A 15,160-nucleotide genomic window follows, 5' to 3' on the forward strand; every position below is an offset into this window, starting at 1 on the left:
AAAATAAACTTGACTAGATTTGTTGACTTGAGAAGGCTATAATCTTGACTGAATCTTTAGTTCATTATTGCCTACCCAATCTATCAATTCCAAAGAATTGGGCATGTAGGTGGATGTGGAGATCTATAACCTGTGACACCAGGGGAGACGAGTTGTGGGTTAGAACCGCCCCATTTTTAAAATGTAAAAAAAAGCATTGTTCTGTATCATCATAGAAATTTTTCGCAGCTTGAAACGCTTTGTAGGCCCTCTCGACTATTGAAAATTAGATCTAATGTTGGCCATGCTGAAATGATGAGGTTACGGTCGTTTTAAATCTATTAGTCTCAGTTCATCATGCCAGCGCTTGTTCAAAAAATGATTTGAAATATCAATAACACAATATTTAAGAAAAGAACTTTATACAGTCATGCTCAATAGATTGTACTCGTAGTGAAACACTGTAATAAAACCTACAACAAATATTTGTCCAAATTGTAATTTATATATGGTTGGAATAAGGGGAAACTAGTTTCTATATTGCTGGATTAACAATTACATTTGTCGGTTTTGTACGTATACTATAAATTCAATGCTTTCACTTTATGCTGATTGGTACAGTTACATTTGTAATGCCCGATACAATCACATAATCTTGAGACGGGGCTCCCGAAGTATGCGAACCAAGATGGCGGACATCGGAATGTAATATGTGTATAGGTTAGGGTTAGGCCATAATTTTAGGTATAAATACTACGGGAGGCTCTTGGCTAGTCTTCGAACTGATAATAGGACTAATATAAGGAAAATTGGAAAAAAATTATTGCTTAACCCTATCCTGTTACCCATGTTACGTTCCGATGTCCGCCATCTTGGTTCGCATACTTCGGGAGCACCCTTGAGACAATATTAAATAAAGTTTTGATCATATATCATGATATATAGGATGTCCATAAAGTCTTAAAAAATTTTAAAATTGCAAAGGGAATTTATCGATAATGTAATCATATTATTTTGGCCCTCACAGATGTATTAAATGAAGTAAAAATACTTGAACTATTACTGATTAAAAACTTAATGGACTTAATGGACACCCTGTTAATCAACATAACGTAAATTTTGGTGACTAAAACTAAGGGGCTCTATAGATCCGATGCGCCATTTGTTACTTTTTCTCATTTTGGCTCCCAACACCCAATATGAGTTGCTGATTTCCCATATTTGCAGAATATATAGAACATTATTCAAGTTTTATATTCTGAATCGAAAATAAGATAATCGTTGAATTGTGCATTTGTAACATTTGATTCACTATATTTCCACTGTTAATCACACTAGAGAACAACATATGCATTTTATATTTCAACTATCCTAGCAATAAATCAATTTGTGCAATGTATTCTGTCTTTGGTCAGACCAGTATAATGTTTGTTTAAGAATTCTAACGAAATTTGAAAAATTAGTCTCATTTCAAGCCCTGTGTTTTTGAATTACTCTGTTTGTTATCATAAGACTCAGGAATAAGGTAAAGGAGATTACTCATTTATGACATAACAATTGTTTATAGAGATATGATGACCAAGCCTAAATCAAACAAAAATTAATCTTGACAAACTTGATTTACATATGGCCCAGGCTTGAACCAGTTATGAGATTACCTAGCGAAAAATTAATGCTATCATAAATTTATAACCTGAATGAACGAGACTCAATGTGAAAGCGCTGAACAGTGAGTGACCTTGTGTATGACTACTTTGAACTGTAGACACCATCAATGTCTTCGTTCGCACTTGCAGCCTTGTCATATTTTGAAATAATTACACCTCTAATTTTCTTTCTATATATGTAACTGCCATTTTTACAATATACGGATTTAAAATTAATAATGCAGAACTTGGAAAGCTGCTTTGATAAATTAGTAAAACGTATAGTTTTGATTTTATAACTCGTATATAATTTTTCCCACTGAAATCTTACAATGTGTAAGAAGCTGTTATTTTTGTCTGAATCTTTCTATTTTGGTACTGCTTATCCAAATTACTACACCATGTGTGCGGTGGTGTGCAAGAGCGTAGAGAGCCGAAAATTTAGGGGGAAAGGGGGGATAATTTTTTTTGTATTATGACGTAATAAGACGCTCACTCATGCCTTATGCTTCAAATAAAGCCAGATAAATATAGCCATTGATATTTAACAATATCTTGAAGAATCGCTCTACAGGATAACTTTGTTTTCGAAATTATTCAAGTCATATGAGCGCGCATTTTCATCTATCTCAACTGGTTCATTTGGTGAAAGGATTATTGATAGCCAGCCAGGGAACGTCCGGTTTCCAGTAAATCATTCAAGAATAGAGCAAAATGTTGATGGAAAAGGCGTCTTACTGCAAATGCTGCAAAATTGCTTTAAAAATAAAAAAATTTGAAATTTGGGCCGGGAATGTAAAAGAAAAACCACGCAGCAGCTAAGGCCAATAGAAAAACAGGAGCAAAGAAGTGACTGGAAGCATCTGGCACCCATCAACAGCCTAAACCTAAAATTTTTTATCAATGTCAACAATAATGTTACTTTTCCAGCTCAATATTTCTACAATGAATGGGAAGATATATTTTATGCAAATGATTGGAACTGATGACGCAGATCATATTATTGGAAGAGTTGCTTTGTCTCTTAGAACAATATTCCCAGGAGTTTCATTATCGTGAGTATAAGTTGTTTTTCATAACAAGTTCTGTTTAGTTATGAGACGTTGCCAGATTGTGATCATGTGTGTGAGTTGTATTTTGGGTTGTTTTGGGGACAACTTAGCAAAACTTCACATTTTCTCACTCACTCAATTCGACGGTGTGCTTTTCTCCCCTTTTTTTTACCTACCAGCACGCGACAATGCCAGCAAAGTCTTCCTGTTGAGTCCAAAGTCCAATCATTACCTGAGTTATGTCTCACTTGCAGTTAGATGAGTACGAGTTGTTCCATTCTATTTAGATTAGGGTTTCCCAAACTGGGCTCTGTGGACACCTGGAGGTTCGTGATTACTGCACGGGGGGTCTGCAACAATATGAAAGAGTCTATAAGAAACATAATATACAAATAGATCACAATCTTCCGTTAGCCTTGCCAATATTCAACACTACTATGTATGGATTCAAACTTCCATGAGTTTTTTTTTGTCAAATGAAACATTATTCTTCCTTGTTGATTAGTCATAGAAATTCATACAACATAGGTTGGTGGTCTTTTGAAATTAAGATTCATAAACAGGGGTTCGTGCTCCGCGGCACGGAAAAATTGGAAAATCCTGATTTTGAGGACTCAAGTCACATTGAGTCCTTGATAAAAAAATGGTACTTCAAGTCTTACGCTATGTCTAACTAAAGTCTCCTCAGCTGTACAATTTACTGATAGGACAATGCACAAGCATGAAAGCACATAGAGTAACATAAATACAGACAAAGCACATTGACCACACACAGAGTAATTAAAAATCTAATTTTATTTATTTTACCAGGAAAATCATGAAAGCATCTCTGGAACCTCTGAGCCGTCAAAAAGTAATTCAAGGCATGCTGAACCAAGCAGACATGCACGAATCTGGACCTTGTGGAAATTTCTCTGTCATGTACGAATGCATGTGCAATTTTACGGGTCTGCCTGTACGAGAGGAAGTTGGATGGGTAAGTTATTTCTATGAGTCGTTCAGCAGTGGGGTCATGGGGGGTTACTCTGTCGAAATCCCTCCTGAAAATACTGGTTAATTGGGTGCAGCGGCTTGATAATCGATATTGGTTTCCTGCGGCTCCCCTCACCCTGAAATGCTTTTTCATAATTTATTGTAATTTGTATATCTAGTGTGCTTTCAGTATGTTAAAAAAACTACTGATTACTGGCCTGTTTGTTACTTCCTGTTTGTTATCTTTGCTTAACTAGGAATGCTTAAAAATAAAATGAGAATTCTTGTCCTGAACGGTGCCATAGTACAGGAAATGACAATATTTTTAGGGGGCTTGAAGCTAATTGAAAGTAAAAATATTTGCTAGATTTGATTTTGCTCACCTTATTTTGGGTGTTTACATTTCTTTATTTTGGATTTCAATGTGTTTTTTGAATAAAACATACTCTTGCCTTACCATCTGTTATTTGTAGGTCGTTGTTAGCTAGTTATTGTTTAGGTAGAGCGCGAGACTTGACCAATTCTAAAAAGGGGGCGCGACTTCAAAAGTTTGACAGCTACTGATATAAATGAAAGAGCAATATTAATTTTGAAATGGGATGTATCTACAAGCCTTTACTGACCTGGCGTCTAATTCTTCGTCCCTGCTCTTATGGCCTTTACTTTCTAACATTTCAGGATGTTGACACAATATATCTCTCACAAAACTGCAAAGAGTTGAATTTCAAGGATTTTGATCTACCGGACCAAAAGTAAGCAAAGTTTACCATTCTTTTTAAATAACCATGAATGACAAGACGTAAGAACTGTTTCAGAAATGAATAAAACTTAACTACTTAACTTGCAAGTGGCTAATGTTTCCTTACCTCTTAACTGTATCTTGAGCTGTCCAAAACGGTGACCGTACATTTGAACCCACGTATATTTGAACCCATGTGTATATCCGTGTGTTCAATCTATATGCGGGTGCTAAAACCCATGGATTAGGGTTAGTATGGGTTCAAATATCCGTAAAACAAAAATAATTTCCATAGGTGCAATAGTATGCAGGTGCAATTGTCACGGGTTCAAATGTACAGGAACCATCCAAAACATACCTCGCCAGCTGTTTCGGTTCAACTTGGCAATTAGAAATTTTAGACCCCGTCCTCCCCCTTTGGAAATTTTTACCTGCGCCCTCAATACCAGGTAATAAATTCTCAAATTTATTTTTCTCACTTCGCCCATCTTTTCCATCATTTGTGGATTCTTTTTAAATATTCGCATTGGACGGCATTAGAACTTTTCCACAAATGAATAAACCTCACTCAAATTGGAAATTGCAAGCTTCTTTCTTTCTCCTTACTGTATTTTGAGCTTTCCAAAACATTGGATTAAACGTGTTGTTCCTAATTTTTTTTCTCAATATTTTCGTCCCTTTGCCTGTCTCAGATTTTTTTTTATATCTTTCACTATGCATAAAGAAACTTATTACTTATCGATTTTAATCGATAAGTATGTTGATAGGTATTTGTCTGTATGTCTGTTAGATGCACGCGATATCTCACGAAAGCGAGATTGAATCTGCTCCAGATTTTGCATGTGCATTCAATGTATGTCGGACCAGAAGCCTATTGATTTTGGATGAATTATGTCGTATAATTAGCGAGTTATTAATTAATTAGTGATGGGACACAAGGTGTCACTATGGAGTAAGAGCGCTTTTTTGGGGGATCCCCTAACTTTCGATCGATAAGTCTTCGGTCTCTGACCGATATTTTCGTTTTTTCATTATTTGTTCAATCTTCAAAAGATCTTAAGCTAGAGTTACGCCGATTTACCCAGTAGCTTTTTAAGGCTTGAATAATACGTGTATAAATAAGTATGACAAGAATTCTCAGCTAAACAATATTATCTCAACTGCAACAATAAAGATCCTCTCATGAAATACCAAAACCCACATGTGGAATTCGTTTTCGTATCTATTCCGATAAATTAGGAGCAAATAAATTCAAAAAGATAATTATTTAGAATATAAAATAATTCAAAAATATACATTGTTAGAGTATCAGTCTTGATTCTTCATATTGTGTCAATGGGTTTATTGTACATGACTTCACTAAAATTGACTTTCTTTTTTCAGAGACTTCATACCAATCATACTGGTGCTGATGTACAACCGATGGTTTGAAGGACTTGTCATCAAGAATATTAAACTGGTGAGTGAATATATGAGATAAAAGTTTATAACATTAACGTTTTAAAGCCCGGCTTTTGTTTTCTGTTTGCTATTCAATCAACTGCTTTTACCATGGCTACTCCAACCAGTGGTGTCTGGAGTTGCTTTCTTTTATTAATTAGAGTAACACCGGGATATCGGCGCTCTAATGTGTCTCAAAGGCTGACTTCTGTTTTATTTATTTATTTTTCACGACTTTTGCTAGCATCTTGTTTGACTTTTTTTTCTTCGTATGATTTAATTTTAGACTCACTCCCTCATAGGTGGCGCTGCTAGATAACCTTCACCGGTTTATCGAGTCTCCTTTCACACTGAAACGTATTTTTTATATATTTTTTCGTAATTATGTTTGTCCTTTTTGTTATGTTTACTTTTGGTATGTGATAAAATAAACTACTGACTGACTGTATTTTTTAGCTTTTTTTCCCTCCGTATGATTGAATGTTGGACGCACTTTCTCATGGATGACGCTGCCCGATAACTATTACTGTTCTATCACGTCTTACCTCACGCTGAATATACAATATACACCGATAAAGTTTTTCCAATTTTTTTCAGATCAGTGATGTCTTTGACACTATCTTGAAGGTTGTTCGAAGGTCAAGTGTTTTAAAACAGTTGGTCTTAGAAGGTGTCGGACTGAAAGGGTGAGATTTATTTCCAGGCTTAAGACATCCTCTGTTCTTATTAGGGCTGATGATGGTTAACTGGTTTATCTGGTTCCTATTTATTGACTTGCTGTTCGTATGAACTATATGTATCATCAATCATTAGCATGTTGTTGTATTGCTGTCCTAATGATGCATTGATCGTGTACCTGTAGTTTGTTCTGCATTATGTTCATTTTGCTGTTTGGCACGTCCAATTTTATCATTTTATTGTTTGTTTTTTTAGTCTTGCATATGTGACTCAGTGACATAATCATCACAACGCCCACGTGTAATAGTAAAATTCATGTGTTATCACAAGCTTAAAGTCCGGTTTGATCAGTGGTTCAACCTGTGGCACTAGTGGTACGCAGGAGCTTTTCAAGTGGTACTTGAGCAGCTTTGAATTATTGCAACAATTAACTTTCGAGTTAGCTAAAAAATGGCAGAAATGGTTCTCTTTATCTTCCATACTTTATGTATTCTCTGAATCGTGTTTATAAGGCTCTGTTTTCAGAGATCCTCTCATCCAATTTGGGTGTTACGACACAGAGAATGTCATACTGGCCGTCAGGGTGGCTAATCGTGCTAAGCGTTATGAATACGCTCGCCACCGCACTTCTGATTACTCTTGAGTGAGTTCGCAGGTTCAAATCCTATGTGGGGATGGTTATGTGCGACATTATTGCTGGACTCCACGCCGTCGTAGCGTGGTTCACATAACCGTTGGTCGGTGACGGCTTCCACCACCACCAAGACCATGCTTCCGAAAACAGGAAGAGGCCCTAGTTGCTATATAGTTGGGCTGTCTTTTTGGCTTTCCTCTCCCCCGAGATAACTTTGTAAATCCTATCCTACCTCATTATAAAATACTCTAATTCCCTTAGAGCGCTTGTGTGCCATTGTTCCTCACCCCGAAAAAGGGCTTTGCCGTGGTACGCGGCGAGGGTAAAACAATAAAGTAATAAAAAGGCAGTAAAAGCTTGAGAACCACTGGGTCAGAGAGTATCTTAAAATAGTTCTTTCTCTTATAATCCCTGCTCATAATTACAGTATTTTCGGTTATGCAGATTTTTTCAATATTTTTCTAATCATGGAATGTTTTACAGTGAAATCGCTCACAAGCTTTCACAAGAAATGATCGAGAATAAAGAATGTTGTATCGACACCCTAGATCTTTCAAACAATCCACTGGAAGATCGAGCAATCATGCATCTCAGTGGTGCTTTACCTCTGCTAAAACATGGAGGTGGACTCAGGATATTGAAACTGGATAGAACCGGTAAGAGCTGGTTTATTCTGGGTTGAACTAGTTTAATTCCAGATTTAAAACAAGGTTAAATATTGAAACTGGATAGGAATTGGAATTGACAGAGTATTGTTCGTTCTTTACCAACATTGGTAATCAGACGCTAGGTTTTGTACGCAACTTTTGAAATTTCCCCAGAGTAGATAGAAATGCCTGGTCAACTTAATGCCCTTTTGGTTTCGCCTGCAAATTTTGATGTTGATTATACCATTGGAAAAAAATTGAAATTTTGACTTCAGCTCTAGCTCCCTCTTCTGGAGAATTTAAATGCAAGACTCACACACCAAGAGTATGTTATTAATCGTTAGTGTAATAAGATTGTCTGCTAACCTGGGTCAAGCAAATTTCCAACTTCTCTGTTCAGCTTACAAGATATACATATTTATCCCGGGGGAGAGGAAAGCCGATATGACGACTTATGCTTATGCACGGCCTCTCTGGTTACCAATCCATCTCGGGTAAGGGATAGTTAGCCCTTTATTTGTTTTCGGAAGCATGGACTTGATGGTGGAGGAAGCCGTGACCAACCAGCAGTTTTCGTGAACCACCCAACGGTGCAAGGAGTCCAGCAATCCTTTTGCATATAAATATCCTTGCATGGGATTCGAACCCACAAACCCACAGAGTAATCATAGGTGCAGTGGTGAACGTATTTATAACACTTAGCACGATGCGCCACTCCCCCCGAGTTTGTTTCATAAACATACATTTTCTTTTCATCTTACTTTAGGTCTCAGTGCAAAGGGAGTCAGTGGACTCTGTCAAGCATTGCGATCAAGTTCAATAATTAGTCGATCGTTGACAAACTTGACTTTGGCTGACAATGCAATTAAAGGAGAAGAAGCAATTGTAAGTATAATTAGATCTTTAACAATTAGCTCGAATTATTGCTGGTACCCTATTTGTCTGAGGGTGGTTTGAATGGAAGGATTTTAAAATTTATCCTGGGATAAGAAAAGACGATAAAATGCTTAATCATATGGGTGACCGTACATTTGAACCCACGTACATTTGAACCCATGCGTATATCCACGGGTTCAATCTATATGCGGGTGCTAAAACCCATGGGTTAGGGTTAGTATGGGTTTAACTATCCGTGAAACAAAAAAAATTCCACATGTGCAATAGCATGCAGGTGCAATTGTCATGGGTTCAAATGTACGTGGGTTCAAATGTAACGGAACCAATCATATGACATACTGCTGCCTTTCGTCCGGTTTATGAAACTGCTGGTTGGTTATGGCTACCTTCATCATCAAGTACATTTCAATCAGTTTCAGAGAACTGCACATCGAGAATACTGTTTGCTAATTTTTGTGTTATTTCCAGGGTTTATACAATTATCTTTCAACAAAGAACCAGCTGCAATATCTAGATGTTTCTGGAACTGATTGTGCAGTTGAAATTGTAAGTAGATGGATTGTGGAATTCAAATTAGTTGTCACACAAAGTGAAGTTGTTGTTGTTGTTCTTGCTGAGATTGCTGTTGTTGAGAAATTCCTTTTATCTTGGATCAATTGATTTTGAAGATTTTGCTGGTTTCCGTAATTCACGAGGTCACCTTCATATTCAGTTCAAAATCTCAACATTTAGGATAGGATTTACATATTTATCTTGGGGTTATTTGAACTTCTGGTCAATCTAGATCAGCATTGCTGTCTTGTTTTAATTGCAAATTAATTCTTTTATTCTTTATTATTTTACCAGTACATCAGTGCAATGTCCAAAGGATGCATCGAAAATTTGAAGACAATAAATCTGTCAAGAAATCATTTCTTTGGAAAGTAAGATTCATGTTTTAGCATTTGAAGATTAAAAAGTGTTCATGCACAAAACCAAGCTACGTTTTGCTCTGTTTATTTTAATGGCTCGACGAGGTAATGTTTTTCAAAACCAAAATTTGATTGAATGTTATTTAAGAATGATATTTATAATGTATTCCTGTGGAAATTTTTTCTTAAAATTGCTACGCAGCCATGATTAAATTTTATGCTTGTCCACTCATCTTAACTTTCGATCTCTTATCTCTGCAAGCTTTATGATATTGCTATTATATGCTGATAATCAGGAATATGCTTGCAGACTCATGCTGATTTTCCTGAGTGAGTTCGTAGATTCAAATCTTTGAAGGGTGATCATGTGCAAGATAAATTCCTTGTTAAAATACTAGCAATGCTTTAAACAAAAAAGTTACTGCTATGCAGGCAGATACTATTTTCAAAGCGTCTGGAATCTTTCCATTTCTGCATTGCCATGGGTGAAGTGATGGCCACAAAATCCTAGTGCGGAGTGTTGCTGGGCATTTCGCCATCAGATAGTAGAAAATAGTTTTAAAAAACAATTTTTTCCTCGTTATTAGAGGAATCTCAGCTCGGCCTCCTCATTATATTGAAGATGAATACACAGGAAACAGGTTGTTATTTATGCCTGCTGCATGAATAGAGTGTTTCTTACGTTAATTTATATAATTTGTCATTTATTTCTCATATTAGGTGACTTTTTATGTTATTCAACTAACCAACTATAGGGAGTACTATGGTATTGTCACTGGGCACTGTCTTTTCTCCTTGTCTATCTTTCACTACCGATCCGTATAGGCGATCCACGTAACCGCTGGTCGGTTACGGCTTCCTCCACCATCAAGTCCATGCTTCCGAAAACAAAATAACTGGCTAAGCATTGCTCTCATGCTCGACATGGACTAGTAACATGACTGGTGGCCGTGGTGTGCCTTATGATTAAACCTTCGTTGTCATAAGGATACTTGGACGAGATCAAAAATTGTATTCTTCAACAAATTCTAAATTTTTGCTGGTTATGATTTTGAACCTGACTGGATACACGTAAACATCTAATAAAGCCATAAGCATTTTGAAGCTTATGTTTGTTGAAGTATACTTTAAAAAATAGGGGTTTTAATGCACAAGAGAGAAAGGATGATGGCTGTAGTTAAAAGCATTACAGAACTAGTTCCCCCAACTTTGAAAATATATTCTCAGTTTCTAAAATACTTTGACTTTGGAACCCTTTTTTCCCCTGAGTGGTGGATTGTATGGTTTCATTTTTGTTTGTTTTTATTAATAACTATTCAAATGACAATACTACATGGTTTTGAGCATTTGTCAGGTTTAAATACCAGGGATGAGCAAAAAAAGTTATGAAAGTTCCTTTTATTGAATTTCTATTTTTGCACCAAAGACTGTTTTTTTTTTTAATACGAGGCAGGGGCGTGGTTTTACGGGTCGGACCCCCCCTCCCCCATCTTAAATCCTGGTTACGCCCCTGATACCAGATACCTGATTATTGAATTCTCCAAATTACAAATAGATTTTTAGGTGTAATTCACTCCTAAATGCCGAAGTTTTGAATGTATTTGAATATTCATTTCATTTTAGGCATCCCTGATATTCATAGTGTCAAATTATTACTGGTGGTTTTTCAATTCAGTTTCTTCGTTAATTTTATATAATTGATAAATATTTTAATCTCAGCACTGACACTCACTTTTTTAAATGCTTTTCAGATTTCCAGCCTAATATTGCTAATACATAAATATCTTTTCATTCTTCAATATAATTTTTATATAACTCTGCGAAGTGGCGTATTGTGTTAGGCGTTAGGAATACGCTCCCCCACCGCACCTCTGATTTGGGTTCGCAGGTTCGAGTCCCGTGGTGAATGATTATGTTCGAGATCATTGCTGAACTTCTTGCCACTGTAGGCACATAACGGCTGGTAGGCTTTCTATTTAAGGATTTACATATTTATCCCGGGGGAGAGGAAAGCCGCTAGGACGGCTTAACCATATGGCGAACCACGGTCTCTCGTCCGGTTACCATTTCATGTCGGGTATGGGATTAGTTAGTTATATGTTTTCGGAAGCATGGACTTGATGGTGGAAGAAGCCGTAACCGACCAGCGGTTTTGTGAACCACCTCACGGCGACGAGAAGTCCAGCAATCCTCTCACTCATAACCATCCCGCATGGGATTTGAATCTGCGAACCCACGCAGAGTAATTAGAGGTGCGGTGGCGAGCGTATTCCTAATGCTTAGCACAATGAGCCACATCGCAGCGCCAAATGTTATCTTCTTCTCCGGGATGAATATTTAATCCCTATCCTATGCTAACTACTGGTCGCCTAAAATTTCCATTCTACAAGTCTGTTCATCTGGAACGATTAACTGTTTTCTATTCTTATTATCTGGATTGGTAACTAGATGCGACACTAAATGGTTAACAGTAAGTGGTGTTATCAGCTTACCTTTTCATCATGATGTACATCAAAATTTCTATCACGAGACAAATTTTTAAGTATTTTTTGTCCCCAAGTAAAAAAGTAAGATTACCACTTTTAAAATTTTATTTCCTTTTCCACACAGCCAGTTCTTTAAGAACCCTGGAGCAAAGTAAATTAGTCACGGCATCTTGATACTTTCATTTTTATTTTTTGTTCGAATGTTTCGCTGCTTTAGCTTGCTTCAAAGCTTGAAAGATAGCAATTTCGTCAAGCTTTGTTACTCATATTTGCTTATCATTGTTACTTTTTTAGAAATTTGAATGTTTATAATGTTTCTTGTAATTTCTTTGTTATTAATGGCCTTGATGTGAAATTGTAGAAAAGGGGAAACCAGTAATTTTATAAGTTAGGTTTTTTAAAATTAAATTATTGATAGCAGAATTGTAACTGAATTGTATGTCCAAGAAAGACATGGAACTCAGATTCAGATACTTTATTTTCATCGTGCATGAAACATTGTAAACACGAATAATAATAAATAAAGTCGCAAAAAAAACAGACACTCAATGTTTAGACTGTAAAATCTATCAAGTCATTGTATCAGCGACACCATCGTGTCATGCGACCCCATGAACTTATTATTGCAACTAATTTTATACGTTGAAATACCTGAAATACAATACTTCAAAATTTGAAAGAAAAATTTTTTCTGGAAATGGTAGTTCATAAGAAAACAATTTGCGTATCTAAGTTGAGCAGAATTTTAAATTCTATGATTTTATTTCACTTTTGAAACGCTTGATCAAATATGTCAATTCGATCCCTAATCATGGAAATACCCAACATGGGCTGGAAACGGGGCAGGAGGTCGGGGTCTGCCATATAATTAGGTCATTTATTATGGGCTTTTCTCCCCTACAATAAATATATAAATCCTTTCCTATCCCAGAAGTTTTCTAGAAAGTTTCCAAAACTTCAGAAAAGGTTTAAATCATAAGACACAAAATGGCTGCATGGGTCATCTCACCTTCTGAGTTCTGACAAATATAAATGAGTACATGCAGGGTGTCTAAAAAATTCACCCAGTTTTAATAACAACTGTAAGTTTAAATAAATTTTACCGTATGATAAATGAGAACTACAAGCACTATTAATAAACAAAGAAATATTTAATTGTTAGTAATATGATATCGGGCGAAATTTTTTGGACACCCTGTCCATATATATCATGAGGTTCTATTTCCTAGTGACAGAAGAAGCTTCTGTATCCATGATAATCAGTCTTTAGCTCAGGGATGTGCAACCCTTAATACAAGACATGCGTAGTTCGCTTCGCACAAACTAGGTGTTGGGGAATTGTAACTAGGGCTGTCCAAGCGAACCAAATATTCGAAATCGAATCGCAAATTATTATTATTTTTACTCTTAGTTTTTGGACCCAAATTTTTTTGACCAGTTCATACAAGCGTGTGATCTCCTTTCATAAATTTGAAAACATTTTATTGCAAAATACCAGCAGTAAGTAAGATGTAACTGCACATACGTTACCACAACATCGAAGGGCAGGCGTTTATTATATAATAGAGACAGATTTAAAATTGCGCAATAATATTCGATTATTCGGTTCAATTCGGCAAAAATATTCGATTCGAATCAAAAAATTATTCAATTTTGGACAGCTCTAATTGTAACATCATAAAATAATAATAAATTGGACTCAAGTAGGCCTCTACATAGACTTTGCAATGCAAAGGGATTGGAAAGACTCAAACCTACCAGTTTAAATTAAATTAATAACTCGTTCCATGGGCCACACACTATTCAAAATTAACACTTCTTCACGGGCGGCAAATCTCTCCTTGCTGGCCGCATTTGGCTCGTGGACCACAGGTTGCGCACTCCTGCCTTATCGTTTTTATGTTTGACATCATTTGTAGCAATCAAGTTGCATGTTTAAGTAGATACATCACTTGAATGGTTATGTATTCCACTATGTTTTTAGTAAATAATGTGGCTATATTTAAATTTTACTTTTAAATGTGCTATAATCGGAGCTAGGAAAGATATAGAATATTCCCATTTATAGCAGTGGTTCCCAAAGATGATTGACCTGGGAACAAAATTAGAAGCGAAAGGATATTCGCCGGCCGGAAAAGGGGAGCGTCTGTGACCGGTGCTTATAATTAAGATTCCCATATAATTGAGTTGTTACGAGTATACACAGGCTTAAAATGTGATAATGATATAACAATTGGCAGTATCTGGAACCCAAAAAGTAAAAAAACAATAAGTGATAAACTATTTCACCTAAGCTCGGCGGGCCATATTTGCCCACGGGCGGCGGTTTGGGAACTACTGCATTATAGTATAATGGGAATATTATATATTTTTTTATCTATTTTTGTATAATGGTTTGCAAAATATCCAATATTATAAAAACATATGCATAAACGAGCATGGCAAGGTTACATATTATTGTTAAGTTATGGCTTTTTTGTTTGCAAATTCATGTTGAGCAGCTTGCAAATACAAAATATACTTCGGTTTAGTGATATATTAGATTCCATAAAAAATTCAGCTAAGAATGGCTATCGACAACTACTGTATAGTGTATATAATAATCAGCAGACTTTTCATAATTGATTCAATGTTTCATCATTCTATCTGATATAAATGTTTCAATAGTTTCACTATTTTACTTACGGAAGCTGACTTTTCTGAAAAAAAAAAATACAATGCATTTTTGACTGTTTAAATATTGAGTATTTATACATTCAGATGTAAGAAGGTACCTATTTTTCCATGACAGAAATTTCTAGGCTCTGTATAGGATACATATTATTGTTTCCTCACAGTTTTAGAAAAACTATCACAACGCTACCTGCGCCCACTCTGGATTATATTTTATAAATATTTTGTGTACAATATGAACTCAACCAGTGTTACATTTTCACATTTAATTTTATGTTTTATTTTTTCAGAAAAGGAAAAGAAACTCCACTTCCTAATACATTCCAAGAGGTAAGTTATATAAATATTGGTGCTAAGCATTAGGGCTACGTTTGCCACAGTGCCTCTGGTTATCCCACGTGGGCTC

At 36.0% G+C, this 15,160-nt stretch overlaps 1 protein-coding gene across 7 annotated transcripts in view; it reads left to right on the forward strand.

Annotated features, from left to right (window-relative positions):
• LOC120341706 (F-actin-uncapping protein LRRC16A-like) overlaps positions 1-15,160 on the forward strand; it is a 90,818-nt gene that overhangs the window by 14,463 nt on the left and 61,195 nt on the right. For 5 of the 7 annotated variants that reach the window (XM_039410286.2, XM_039410288.2, XM_039410290.2 and 2 more), the window contains 12 exons: positions 2,556-2,680; positions 3,488-3,653; positions 4,328-4,401; positions 5,772-5,847; positions 6,426-6,514; positions 7,624-7,796; positions 8,554-8,672; positions 9,153-9,230; positions 9,531-9,607; positions 10,183-10,236; positions 12,206-12,232; positions 15,045-15,084. In XM_039410286.2, the coding sequence (XP_039266220.2) occupies positions 2,556-2,680; positions 3,488-3,653; positions 4,328-4,401; positions 5,772-5,847; positions 6,426-6,514; positions 7,624-7,796; positions 8,554-8,672; positions 9,153-9,230; positions 9,531-9,607; positions 10,183-10,236; positions 12,206-12,232; positions 15,045-15,084 (1,098 nt within the window). The remainder of the gene's footprint in view (positions 1-2,555; positions 2,681-3,487; positions 3,654-4,327; positions 4,402-5,771; positions 5,848-6,425; positions 6,515-7,623; positions 7,797-8,553; positions 8,673-9,152; positions 9,231-9,530; positions 9,608-10,182; positions 10,237-12,205; positions 12,233-15,044; positions 15,085-15,160) is intronic. The other 2 variants (XM_039410287.2, XM_039410289.2) reach the window with 2 other exon arrangements.

The sequence above is a fragment of the Styela clava genome, chromosome 14 (genome assembly GCF_964204865.1).
Source record: "Styela clava chromosome 14, kaStyClav1.hap1.2, whole genome shotgun sequence".
Classification (NCBI taxonomy): domain Eukaryota; kingdom Metazoa; phylum Chordata; class Ascidiacea; order Stolidobranchia; family Styelidae; genus Styela; species Styela clava.